General features: G+C 30.6%; 1 protein-coding gene across 1 annotated transcript; it reads left to right on the plus strand.

Moving 5' to 3' along the window:
• Nucleotides 1–7,893: 7,893 nt before the first annotated feature.
• On the plus strand, nucleotides 7,894–13,460 carry LOC122723343 (probable WRKY transcription factor 20). The gene is made up of 6 exons (XM_043955369.1): nucleotides 7,894–8,180; nucleotides 9,529–9,684; nucleotides 10,265–10,799; nucleotides 10,903–11,038; nucleotides 11,121–11,279; nucleotides 12,606–13,460. The coding sequence occupies exons 1-6, from the start codon at nucleotides 7,938–7,940 to the stop codon at nucleotides 13,099–13,101; spliced, it is 1,725 nt and encodes a 574-aa protein (XP_043811304.1). The 5' UTR covers nucleotides 7,894–7,937; the 3' UTR covers nucleotides 13,102–13,460.
• The last annotated feature ends 1,433 nt before the right edge of the window (nucleotides 13,461–14,893 follow it).

The raw sequence follows: 14,893 nt of genomic DNA on the forward strand, positions 1-14,893 counted from the left end.
ATATTTCGAAATTAAAATTATATGAAAATTAATGAAATAAAATATCATTTGAATTACTAATAAAAAATTATAATATTATAGAAGTGGCCTCATTCGAAACAGTTGATTTAACAATTAAGAAAGTAGAGAAGGTGGGTGGACATTTTAAAGTGTAGAGGGAGGGGCGGAAAGTGATTGCTTGTATCCCACTTGGGGATGGCTTGATAAAGCGTACGAGGCTGAGGAGCAGCCAGCAGCCAGCAGGAAGGGCACCTGCCCCTGCTATTTACAACTTACAAGCATATATAGCGTGGAATACAGTTGGGGCACTACCATACATGTATGTGTCACTTTCTTTCAAATTATATTATTTAATAGGGTAAATTGTAATTTAATCCCTCTAATTTAGTGAAATGTAATATTTCGTCCTCCTGTTTTAAAAACTTTCAATTTAATCATTGTGATTTTTTAAAAACTATGCCATTAGTCCCTACAGTTAGATTTTCAGTTAAATCACCGTTAATTTTAGTTAAAAAAACTAAAATACACATTCTCTCTCCTTCCTCTTCTTCTTCTTCTTCTCCTTTTCCTTCTCGATCTCCTTCTTCTTCTTCTTCTTCTTCTTCTTCTTCTTCTTCTTCTTCTTCTGCACACATTTAGTTTCAGCACTTTCCGCCAGTTCTTATTCACATGGATTATTTTCCGAGGAAATTATCTTTTTATGGACTATTCTCAACTTGCAAATTCATAAAAATTTCACTTCTCTGAAGCAATTTCTTTTTTGCAGGTTGTCTTCCAAACACAGTCTGCTGAATTCCCTTCTCGCAATATTTTATATATTTTTCTTTATTGTTGAAGACTATATGTTCTTAATTTTAATTAGTTTTATTGAGTTATTTATTCTCTTACTACTCCCATCAAGTGATTTTCCTGAGATTTTTTATCAAAATGAACTGCTGAAATCATGTAGGTGATTAATGTGGGAACTTCAATTGGTAAAGTGGGATTTTTTGGAGAGAACTATCGGAAGCTCTGGTGCTTGACACATATTGAAAGCTTAAGGTATCAGTTGGAGTTTTTTTGGTGTTCATGGGAAACACGACTTTTATACTGTTGGTATCCATTATAATACATGGGCATGTCACAATAAAAAAATGGTTCTCTTTATTATTTACATCTTGTATAAATAGTTTCTTTTTCCTCCAAAAAATTACAGTATTTGGGATTGGAAGGATGAGAAAAATGAAGCAAATTTGCATTAAGCTCGCTCATTAGCATCGGACAGCTGGACATTAGATTATGTAAGATTTTTTCTCCCTTCACAAATCACTTTTTTTTTTGTAGAGATGAGCTTCTTTTTTAGAAGAAGAAGAAGGAGGAGGAGGAGATCACAAAAGAGAAGAAGAAGAAGAAAGAGATCGCGAAGGAGAAGAAGAAGAAGAAGAAGAGGAGGAAGGAGAGAGAATGAGTATTTTAGTCTTTTTAACTAAAATTAACGGTGATTTAACTGAAAATCTAACGGGATGGACTAATGGCATAGTTTTTAAAAATCACAGTGATTAAATTGAAGGTTTTTTAAAACAGAGGGACGAAAGGTTACATTTCACTAAATTAGAGAGACTAAATTGCAGTTTACCCTATTTAATACCATAATAATTTATTTATATTTTGAATTTTATTAGCTTGCAAAACATATCTAGGTCTCAATGGAGAGAGAAGTTTCATGCAACCCATCTGAACTTCGAATGGGCAGACCACAAATTAGCCTTATTAAGCCCAACCCCCTAGAGGCCTAGACTAAGAAAGCGTTTGCCAAACTATATCTCTTTTTTAAAATAATAAACCTATTTATCACATAAAAAAATATAAATCAATTTAAACAAAAAAACCTAAAATATCCAACCAGAATTTTATTTTATCAAAGTGGGTCTACTGACTCTGAGCGTTAACCTAATTATCGAAAAATTACAGCTCCACGACATGCCGTTCAGCAACAAAAAAACAGAAAAAGCCAGGTTGTGCAGCGAAGTGGGAAGGGTTGATGTTTTCTTTGGTCTCCACTCTAGGGTTTTAGATGATTCTATCTCTTGTTTTGCTTTTGAGTGCCAACAGGTTGAGGGTGTGATTGGGAATTAAGGGATTACAGAGAAATGTGATATTTGGAGAATCTGAGATTTTATGCAAATTAAGAATAGGGTTTTTATTTGAGAATTTGTCTAATTTAATGTGAATCTAATATAAATTATAATGGTCAAGATTAAAATTAATTTAAATAATTTTTTTTTTAAGTCAATAAAATAAATATTATTATCTTGAACTATAATACTCAAACAGACACTCAGCATATTAAAGAGTTTAAAACGATCAAAACGAATAGACTGTCTTGCTAACAGATGAGCAGTCTTATTCGCACTACTACGTTTAATCTAGCATAACGAAATATTTAGACAAAAAAGCAGAATATCTTTACAATCCGAAACAATGATATTTAAATTCATTTTTTCATTTAGTCCAATATAATTAACTCCAAATATTTAATAGTTTTTAGCTAATTGTATAAATTTCATAATTTTTTATATTTTTTTAATGTGAAACGATTTTATTAAATAAATAGATTAATCAAAGTTTGTGCAAAAATAATTAAATGAGAAAAAAACACAATATATGAAATTAGATGATTAGATATTTAGCATTAATTGAGGTTTGAAGATTAAGCCTTTTTGGAATTGTTTTCTTGAGGTTGTGATTTCAACTCAAAGGATCCTAATATAAAGGGTAGAAAATGCGATTTAAGCTGTTCACCTATACATAATAATAATGTCCTAATCCTATTTCATCATGGTTACATGATGTGGAGAGCCTATTGTGCTTTTCATCCAAGTTGCAATGTCAACCCTAAATTAATGGGTACAATATCTAATTCATTTATTATCTCATCACTTAGATAGATGCTTCATAATCTCCTATTCTGTTATTAAATATATTTATTTAAAAAATACGAATTGTTTTTCATTAAAAATTTTGAATTTAAATTTTAAGTATGAAATATTTTTAAATGATTTGAATAAATTTTTTTAATAAATTTGTATTATGCGAATTCAAATTAATTCAATAATATATATATTATACATGATGATCTGAGATCCAGAAAATAGGATTTTATAAGAGTTGTGTAAACTTGATCTGAGAGGAGAATGCTTCTCCCCTTTTATTCTTTACCACCTGTCTCTACCATACGGATACGAACGTACGAGAATATCAGATCTCTGCTTCATGCGTAACAGCCATTTATTTCCCTCTGGTACGTATGCAGATGGACCCACAAAGTGAATAAGTTGTCCACCTTTTCTCCTCCGAATCGAGCTGAAAGGCGAAATTAGGACAAAATCTAGGGGAGGTCTGAGCTGCTGGCCGAAAAGATTGAGCCGACCCAATTTGAAACTTTTAAGGAGTCCGGTCTAAAAGCCGAGTGAGCTGAACCTGATTCATGTGGAATTTTCAGGTAAAGTGCTGTCGTCATGGATCAAATCTCAGACCGGGATAATGAAATCCAACACCCATCAATACACATTGAGAACAGTCATGTGCTCAACAATACCCATTTTATATATGTGTCCCTTTTTTAAGAGGTGATGTTTCTTTCCAATATTATTTGAAACTTATAGTAAACTCTCATGTGGTATTGTATGATCTTCTAGCTCCAATCTCATTTTCATGGTTTCTAAATCCAATCAATCATATTATTACTGATGCTGATAATTCAATGATTAAAAATTTACTATAATGTCAAACACATTATTATTGTTATTATTATTAAAAAATATATAAAATTAGTTAATTAAAAAAATTAAAAGAATGATATATACACATATACATGCATCATACTTTAAGAAGCATTTTTAAAGTAATTATTTATTTACTATTCTAATTTTTTTTTATTTTAAAAACTATATAAAAGAAGCACAAAAATTGATTATTTATAAAAAATAAATTAATAATTACTCACAAGAAACAAAAGCTAATATAATATTTAAAGCCATAAAAATTATAATTTATTTTACTAAAAAAGAAAATTAAATAAACAATAAAAAGAAATTAGGAGGATTTTGGTGTATGATAAATATAAATAGACACAAGTATATCTAAATTCAATGTAACAAGGTCATGTTGATAAACCCTATCAATCAATTGATAAGCAAGTTGTAGAAGTAGTACATTACACTACTCTCTACCACTTGATAAACCCAATTAATTTTTATTTGGTGGATTTATTAATTAGGTACATCATCCATTTTTCAACTAGTAAAATTTTGTAATTTTGCCCTAATTACCCATCTTATTAATTTCATAATTATCAAAATAATTGTGATAGTCCAATTAGATTTAGGATTGGTTTAGAAGAAATTGTTTGGATTAATCATTTTGTTTAATCAATGATAATTACAATAAAAATTAGTCATAATTGTACTTATAATATATAATTATGAATAGTTTACATTATTAATATGAGTTTAGATGTGTTAATAGATAAACTTGATCCATCTTTGCACAGTAATTTATGAATTTTTTACACGCTGATTTGTTATTCTTAATCCTTTATATTATTTAGAATTATAGATTTTATTATTTAAATAAATTTATTTTAAAGTTTATATGAGTTTAAAATTTTAAATTTTATAAATAAATATGGTTGTATGATTTAAAACAATTTAGTATTTATGTGGGTTTGTAATACACATAATAATTCTTGCCCCGTCTGTCCTAAATAAAGAATCTGAATCTGGATTTAAAATAAATTATGAATTATTATTGTATAATAAAAATGTTTGATAAGTTGACATGTGGTCGCAGAAATCTTATTTATATGAAAGAAAATTAAGATATCGTAACACTTGATATTTCATTAGGACTCACTCTCTCTCAAGCAGATCGAATCTTACACTGAACAAAATTATAATTACCGAATATAATATAATAGATTTTCATTGGATTTATAATCGTAGGATTTCTTATTCTCTGACGACTATCTGTTGAACTTATTAGGTACACATTTTTATATATTCATTATTAGGCGTGCGAACCACCTCATTTTTTCTTAGCCATATTAATATAATATTTTTCTCTTAACCATATTAATATAATATATTTATTATAATGTTCTCTATTTATAAATATTTTTAAATTTTAATATATTTAATTTATTTTTTTAACATAAAGTAAATTATACTTTTAAAAACCATATTTTTTTCTTAAATAAATTAATAATATCATTTAAAATTTAATTTTTTATCTGATTACTAAAATTAATATATTATTATAATATATATGTGAAAAATATATAAAAAAAATTATGATTTTAAGCATGTTAAATAAAAAATGAGTATATATAAGCGAAATATCTTTTAATAAAAATACTTATTTATAGTTGATATGTGTAAAGAAGAATATATACTTTTTTTTTTTGAATATAAGCGATCCATTTTCATTTTGAACAGCTAAATAAACATTTTGTAATATTGTCATTTTGGGAATTTGTTGCTTCTATAAGTAGAGGATAGCAGATTTTGATTTAATCCAAAAAATTAAAATTAAATTACAAATTGAATAGGGCATTCTTAATATTAAGGGATGATAGTTGATGGTCTGAGATTCAGAAAAATAATATTTTACAAGGGTTTTGTAAAACTGGAAAAAATTTAGACCTGGATTTCTCCTTTTATATGTTTCCTTTTGTCCGCTAGTGACATGTAACAGAATGCATGTCATTGGACCACCTGTCCTTGTCACGTTGATATGGACGTACGAAGAAATCAGATCGCTGCCCCATACGTAACGACTCTTGATTCTCCGGACGCGCGTACGGGTGGTCCCAAGTGAAGGATGGGTAGGTCTTCTTCCTGATTCTGGACCGGACCAAAAGATATGATGTGGGCTGAATTCAGAGAGAATTTTATTTATCGGGTCCAAAGGGTTAGGCCGGCTTGACTGAGGGGATTGACGGGAGTCCGATCTTCAGATTGAGTGGACCGGACTTGATGCATGTGATGAGACTTGAGGGCCTCCAGATGATGGGTTGGTGTCCTGGGCCTAGCCTCAGATCGGGATGGAGAAATTCAGCGGTTATCAACCGTATAAATAATTATAATTATATACTTTTAAACTTTTGTAATTTTTTTAAAAATTATTAATTAAATTACAATTTTTTTAATTATGCTCTATCATTTAAAAATTATCATCACACTAATAAAACCGTGTCATATTAAATATGTTCAATTCTTCTCGTGTTGTATGCTTGTACGTTTGGTTGTACCATCAGAACGTTACCGTATCGATGAGGCTTGAAAATCGATGCATCTGAACAGCTGTGCTGTATTTCGGTTGGGTTTGCTATATGGCTAATTTCGTTTATGGGTTGAGTTTCTATTAATATATGAGTTAGGTTGGATCTTCTTTGGTCCGGTGTAAATGACGCATGTTTTCGGGGCCATTTCGATGCAATTTATTCACGTGTTAATAAAAATACTATTTTTTTATATAATAAATATGAATTTAATAAGTAATTTTATATTAAAATTTTCACTACTTTATAATTTAAACTAAAATTTTAAAATTTTATAAAATTATCTAAAATTATAACTTTTATAATAATTATATTTAAATTTAAAATTTAAATTAAAAATAATATAATTTATTAACGTGACAATATCATATATACTATTTTAATGTAATATTAGGAGAGAGATAGATAAAGACTATTGATATAAAAAATTAAAATTTTATATTATTTTATAATTTAATTTAAATTTTAAAAATTTATATAATTTAACTCAAAATTTTTAAATTTATTTTTTTTATCTCCGTATAATTTGGCATAGAAAATGATAATTTTAATTTAATTTTATTTTATATTAGATTCAACAGAAATTACAATAAATTTTATATTTATTGATTTATTATTCTATAAATATTTTTGTCAGATATTTTTTACAATAAATTTTATTATATTTGTTATAATAAATTATATTAATGTATAAAAAATAAAAATTTTAATCTTACTATCTATCCATTGTGCTATTAAACTTCTATTATTACTGAATAGTTATAAACTAACACTTAAAAATATAATACAAATATTATATTAAGAATAAATATAATTAAAATCTAAAAGAATTAGAACGATCAAAATTAAAAAAAATTAAAAAATATCATATTATAATTTTTTAAATTAAATAAATGAGAATGAAGTATAATAATAAGATTTTAAAAATTTAGAGTATAAATTTAAGAAATTTGTGTTAAATTATATTAATTTTTAAAATTTTAGATTAAATTATAAAATAATTAAAATTTTAATTTTTTTAAATTAATAAATTTTTTTATATTACAAATGAATATAATAAAATAATTCATGTTATATTATCATGTTAACAAAATACTCTCATAAATTTAAATTTTAAAATTAAATATAATTATAATAAAATTAATAAATTTAAACAACTTTATCAATTTTAAAATTTTAAATTAAATTACAAAATAAAAAAATTTTAGACTTTCATAAAAACAGGCCTATCAACTATTCTTATTCTTTTTCTTATTATTATTATTATTTATTAATTCATTTTAATAATTATTATATAAAATATTTAAAAATAAAATAAGCTTATAATGTACAAGGTTAAAAAAAAAGGCAGAGTGAAACGCGTTTGAACCACTGATTGGGACCAAATTAAAATGACAGGCCAATGACACACCTCCAGATCCAATGTAACAAGTCAACTACGTCTTTCCCTGACAGACAACTTTTACTTCGCAAACACACCACAGTCGCAAACAAGCTCTCACCTACACGAACACTACCCTTCTCGGATTTACCAAACTACCCCTCCACATCCCTTTTTAGCAATCCTCTTCTCTCCTCTTCTATTTGACTCTCCACGCCAACGCCCCTCCCTCTTGCAATGGACAATAGTAGCTCTGAGTCTGAGCTTCAACTTTGCGGACCTTCCCACGGAGTGTCCGATTCCGGCGATCCGATGCGGCATGATTCTGACGCCGCTGGTGTTGCTGGCTCTGGTGGTGCCAGGTACAAGCTGATGTCACCGGCGAAGCTCCCGATCTCAAGGTCGCCCTGCATCACGATCCCTCCGGGTCTTAGTCCGACGTCGTTTCTTGAGTCTCCTGTTCTGCTCTCAAATGTTAAGGTCAGTGTAGCTTGGATCAAGTTTTTGGTTGCTTAGAAAATGATAGTAAATTGTTGTTTGGCTTGGCTGGCTGTGCTATCTGAAATTGGGACTAAAAGCGACTTCTTAGAGACTTGATGATCTTTTTTGTCAGCTAAGGGAAGTAGAGCAAAGTAAAAGGACTGCTAATTTTTGTAATTTTTGAGAATATAGTTCTTTTCGCAGCCAAGCACAGACTTGTACTTTCTTTGTCTTTTTTCTGTTTTAAAGTTCCCAAAAATCCCCTTTAACCATTTCACAGTCATCGAAATAACGGTAGTTTTTCAGCTTTTAAGTGGACAATTTGAAGGGACGTGAATGAATTAATTCATTGTGTGATGTTGACTTAAAGTTTTAGTTAATCATATGCTCTTTGTTTTGCCTTAATATCTTAAAATTCGAAATTCTATTTACTACATTTGTTCTGTTTGTCTTCTTCTCCCTGCTGTTAAAAAATAGTAATATATATTTGGAGTGCTCGTATTGGAACCTGAGGTTAGATTCTGATTCTTGATGATATAAAACTCTGTATTGGCGTTCTGTCCGCATAGATTGTTCTATTGGAATTTGTTTGGAGAATATATCTTTTCAGTAGAAGTATGAGAGCTATTTTTTAATGTCAGTGTTGTTTTTTCACATAATGAATCTCTGCCCATTTCTTGGTGCTTTTTCTTTTCAATGTTTTAACGGTTGTATTGGCTGCAGAAAAGATGCACTTTTATCATTGTATGCTTAGAATATAGAATAAATGCATTAACAAGGAGGTCGATATTTAAAAAAAAAGAAGAAAAATTAAAGGTGCCACATATAATGAGAGGAACAAGAGCTAGAAAGCAAGTGTGGGTTAAGCGGAGTGAGAATAATTTCAATTTTCTAGAAATTCAAAGGCTATAACTTTATTCGATTATGAACTACACAAAGCTGAATATGATAACAAAAATATGTATTTGGTCAAGCGTTTTGTGATTGAGGCGTCTCCTGTCAAAGTATTCATAGTCTCTTTTCGAGATTGAATGATACCGTGCCTCCTGCTGTAAGTGTGTATGCGTGTGTATGTTACCTTATTAGATGAGCCGATCTTTGTCAGCTTGTCTACTTACTGATGCTGATAAGAAGAGATTTCAAAAAGCTCAGCCGATGTGGGCAAAAAATGGGGATAATGGTGTGAAATGATATCAGAATTATCTGTTGATTCATCATCTATGTTCCCTTTCTTTTTTCTTTTGTTTGCTAAGTATGCTGTTACTTGATATTTTTTTCTGTATTTCAGTTGTGAATAATTGAAAAAGCTTCAAATGAGCAAGTTTTTAATATTTTCTTGGTTTTGCAGGTAGAGCCTTCTCCAACTACTGGTTCCTTAACTAAACCTCAAATGGAACATGGCTTTCTTGGCTCGAACACATATTCAATGAAAGTTCCCTCAAATGCCTTAGAAGAAAGAAAATACAGCTGCTTTGAGTTTAGACCCCATGCTAGATCAAACTTGGTAAATTCCTAATGAAATATGAAATGGTGTTACTAATTGTCTTTATATACTTAGCAACCGAGAGATTCAACCTGATTTTTCCTTGACTGAAACAGCATGCTAGATAGCTAAAATCAGGTTTCTCTTTGATGCATATCCAATGAAGCCTTACCCAATTTTATAATTAAACAAATTTTACATTCATTCCTAACTTCAGCCAGTTGACATAACAGTTATCCAGTGGAAGCACAAGCAGTTACAATTGAGTTTGATTATTGTTAGCATATGCCTGCAAGCTCAAACTATCAAATGCCATACCGATTTTGTAGACTATTTGAGGACCAATTAATTGTTTTTTTTTTTTTCACATTAACCTTCACGCCATGAGTTTTATCTGTGTTTGCTTGTTCTGACAATACTTGCACAAGGATGCCATAAGGAGTAGATAGATGATGAAGCATCTATTTGACCTAAACTGTCTGTTTCCCCACTTTCGGAGTTCCTATCAACTGATTTTCACATTTGAGTTCATCATATTACTGTATATGGCTTTTGCTGGTCGGAAAGTATTGTTTTCCTAACATGTTTCATTAATTTCAAGGTTCCTGCAGATATGAACCACCAAAGAAGTGAATGCGTTCAAGGTCAGTGCCAGTCTCAGTCACATCCACCATCACCTGCAGTAAAAAATGAGATGGCCGTCCCCTCAAATGAATTCAGCTTGACAGCACCACTTCCCACGGTTACATCAGGGGTTAGTGCTCCTACTGAAATTGATTCAGATGAACTAAACCAGATGGGGATCTCCAATAGTGGGCTTCAGGCATCACAATCTGATCATAAAGGCGGAAATGGTATTTCAATGCCATCTGATGATGGATATAACTGGAGGAAATATGGTCAGAAACATGTTAAAGGAAGTGAATTCCCACGCAGCTATTACAAATGTACACATCCTAACTGTGAAGTGAAAAAGTTATTTGAGCGCTCTCATGATGGACAGATAACAGAGATTGTATATAAGGGTACACATGATCATCCTAAGCCTCAACCCAGCCGCCGATATGCTGCTGGTGCTGTTTTGTCCATGCAAGAAGATAGATCTGACAAAATTTCATCTTTACCTGGAGGAGATGGTAGGCAAAACTTTATGGTCTAATTTGTTCTCTTCCTTTTTTTATTAAATTTTTGATGGATTAACTAATATTCTTCCTTTCTTTTGGGTTATTCACATTTTAGACAAGTCATCTAGTGCATTTGGCCAAGTGCCGAACACTATTGAGCCAAATAACGCTCCTGAACTGTCTCCTGTTATGGCAAATGATGATAGCATTGAAGGTGCTGAAGACGAGGATGATTCCTTCTCAAAAAGGAGGTATTGTTGAGCAGAGTCTTAACTTATTACTGATTGGTAAACACATGTACTGACCAACAGACAATGTACTTATATCCAACAGGAAAATGGATACCGGGGGTTTTGATGTTACTCCAGTGATTAAACCTATACGGGAACCACGTGTTGTTGTCCAAACTCTCAGTGAGGTTGACATATTGGATGATGGGTACCGGTGGCGCAAATATGGGCAGAAGGTAGTGAGAGGCAATCCTAATCCAAGGTATGCTACAGTTTTCAATATCGATGATGAGAATTAAATGCTTTCAGATTCTCTTGCTGTTCTGCTTCTTCTTTTATTCTTGTTTGTTTCATTATTTGGCAAACATTTGACCAATATTGATGATGAGAATTAAACTTGACCTTTGCTTCATCGTATGAACAATGGGTCCTGTGATGGAATGACCTGATAAAATTTCTCATGCATATGACCAATACATTTCTTCTTAGGAATCTGATGCTATGAAATCACCATGATTTATGAAGTACTTTGTTGATTGAAATATCATAAAGATAGTTTTAAATGTGAAATAGTACTAAGAAAGGATGCTCAATGAAGTATAAGTAGATCACCCCACCCAAACAATAGACTCTAGTTAAACTTATTTGCTTGCGATCTTTGAGGATAACGTTATTCACCCCGTTGGGCAATCCATATTGTTCTATGAAGTTGGAGCCTGCAAGGAAAAAAGTTAATTAGGAAAGTTTAATCTCTCTTTATTTTCTCAATCCTGTCACTTACATTGAGTTTTATGTTTTGGTGCGGGCATCTCTATTTGTGTAAGGTGCAAGTTTAATCCATTGGTTTGAGCACACAATAACGTTTTTGATATGGAACAGGAGAACTAAGGAATCAATTTTTAAAAGAGAAAACAAATTCTACAGAGAATTAATTTGCAAAATCTAATTTAAATTTCAATTGACAGTAGTATCATAATAATCAAATCTGTAAATATGTAGAGATCCTAAGTCCTATTTATAGAATTTTGTAACACTAGTTACATTAGGATTACGACCCTAATTCCACCTGTAATTAGTGAGTACTGAGTACCAATCAATTAAAACTTCTAAATAAAATAAACTACATTTTCTTATAGAAGTAAGAAAAAACACTCTTAAGTATAAAATCATAAAGACCAAACAAATTAAGTAAAGCACTAACAAAATAGCAACTAGCTATTTGTAAGGGAAAAAGGATGGAAAACATGTCTTAAATTTCTATAAAAAGCGAGCATATCAATTTTATTGGTGGTATTTCTGGCTTTTGGAGTAAAATACACATTTTGTTGTTGCTGGCTGCCGTGCAGCTGCTATTTTTGGACCCTTATGTTAAATGTTAGTGACAACTGTGCTACAAGACAGTTAACATCTTGTTTGGACTCTTGTGGGGCTTTAATATATGTATATATACCTTTATTCTTTGGTATCTATGATTTTAGACCTACTTGATATAACTGAATTAAGCTCTAGACTCAATTTAATAGTAACACCATACAACAGATGTGTTCACAAGGACTTCCTGATAATTCATGGATACGTTATTGTGCAGGAGTTACTACAAATGCACAAATGCTGGATGCCCAGTTAGGAAACATGTGGAGAGGGCATCTCATGATCCTAAAGCAGTCATAACCACTTACGAGGGGAAACACAATCATGATGTACCTACAGCAAGGAGCAGTAGTCACGATACAGTAGGACCAACACTTGTGAATGGGTCATCAAGGATTAGATCAGACGAAAATGAGACGATTAGCCTTGATCTTGGGGTTGGGATCAGTTCAACTGCTGAAAATAGATCTACCGACCAGCAACATGGGCCACATTCTGAGCTTACCAAAAGCCAAACCCAAACAAGTGGTTCCGGTTTCAGAATAGTTCCAAGAATCCCGATTGCACCTTCCTATAGTGTTCTAAATGGTGGGGTGAATCAGTATGGATCTAGACAAAATCCTAATGAAGGCCGAAGTGTTGAAATTCCAGCTTTAAGCCATTCTTCTTACCCATATCCTCAGAACATGGGAAGATTATTAACGGGTCCATAAATTTCTTTCAAATGAAGTCTGGAAATTGAAAAAAAAAAAAAAAAAAGAAATCATCCTGTGGAGATATTTCATTTGTCCTTCCATTTGAGCTGTTACATGCCAAAAAGGTTAGAATCTGTACTGAAAATTTGAATTGTTGCGACTGTTGGGGCTGATATCCGTATTAACTTGTTGCAAATTCTGCTGTCGCCAATTACTGTATCAATCAACTTTGCTGAGCACAAAGCATTGTACAAATATGAAAGTAACACAGGTATTTATTTCCTGAAAGAAACTCTACTGTAAAATGAGTGCTTGAAACGGGGTTCATTTTGGTTTCCCTTGGTGTTTTGAAATGAAATTTAATTTCTTTTTCTTTCCTTTTCCTTTTAAATCTTTTCTTTTCATTTTCTTTTTATACGTAATCGTACTCTACTTGGGTTGATGTAGGGCTTAATGATTATTATTTTTTCTGGATTTTGATATTTCATTATCTTTGAATGAAAATTTTTGGCTTAGAACATCTCTAAGTGGAAATAAACATTTGGCCTTAATTCTAGAGAGAAAATGGAATCTTGAAATCTGTTTGGAGGGGCAAACAACAGTTATCATTGTCGAAGTGGGATCCAGCCATAAGTTAATTTGACTTTTGGTGTATAGGAGTCAGGAGGGTCTTTTGGGGATAATTCTAATAAAAAATAAATAATTATATAATAGTGAACTTAAAAATATAATAATTAATTAACAATTTTTTTAAAAATTATTTATTTTTTTTATAATTGTCTATCTCCTATAAATCACCTATATGATATCACCGCTTTAGTATAATTTTTTTTTTTTTTTTAATGGGGAGAGTCCATCTCTATCTCTTTCTGCCCATGCCTTTGGCAATGTTATTGGCTCCCTTTAACAATTATCAATTTTGTATTGATAGTAATTTATTGCGGCTGTGCAATATGCCAATATGCAAATGACAAAGTACAAATCTAAAATGAAAAGTACTCAACAAATGGCAAATAGGGAATTCTTGGATTTTGCAGGTCTAGGTAGGGTGCGCATTTGCTCAGTTCGGTTTAAAATCGAATCGAATCGAATAAATCAAAAATTAAAATTTTAGTGTTTATAAAAATCGAATCGAATCGATTTTGATTAGAAATCGAATCTAACCGATCTGATTCGATTTGATCGGTTTCGATTTTTAATAATTTTTTTATTTTTTATATTTTATTTTTAATATTTTAAAAGTTAATTAAAATATTTTAATATGATTTAATTTCTCTATAAAAAATATATTATTATCACTAATCGGTTTGGTTCGGTTTTTTTATTTTTTTTTATCAAAATCGAATTGAATCTAAATAATCGAAATTTTTGAAATTAAAAATCAAACCGAACTGAAATATATAAAAAATCAAATTAAAATTTTAAATCGATTCGATTCGATCAATTTTTTCAATTTAAACCGAATACGGCTCGCCCCAAGGTGTAGGGAGGGAAAGTAAAAGGTGACATACAAGGTAACCACACCATAAATTCTATGGTAGAGGCTAGGGCCCCGGAGAACTCGAGTTTTATCAATATTAACTTTTGAACTTTTAACTCCAGATTTCTTTTTAATTTTTTATTATATATTCAATTTCATTTTATAATTATCGAGATTTTATATTCTTTTATCTAAATTAATTTAAAAGTTTTAATTTCAGTTCTATTTAGTTATGAATCAAAATCCTTGAGCTCAATCCATTGGGATCAATAAGCATAGTATTTGAAATATTTTTTCAGAAGTTAATGCTCCATGGATGAACTTATTTGT

This window comes from Manihot esculenta, chromosome 3, assembly GCF_001659605.2.
Source record: "Manihot esculenta cultivar AM560-2 chromosome 3, M.esculenta_v8, whole genome shotgun sequence".
Lineage (NCBI taxonomy): Eukaryota > Viridiplantae > Streptophyta > Magnoliopsida > Malpighiales > Euphorbiaceae > Manihot > Manihot esculenta.

Bases quoted from the DNA above. Each gene is read 5' to 3' on its own strand.
- LOC122723343 (XM_043955369.1), top strand. From the start codon at position 7,938: ATGGACAATAGTAGCTCTGAGTCTGAGCTTCAACTTTGCGGACCTTCC. The intron at 9,685-10,264 runs GTAAATTCCTAA...ATTAATTTCAAG, and splicing joins CCCATGCTAGATCAAACTTG to GTTCCTGCAGATATGAACCA. The intron at 11,280-12,605 runs GTATGCTACAGT...GTTATTGTGCAG, and splicing joins AGAGGCAATCCTAATCCAAG to GAGTTACTACAAATGCACAA.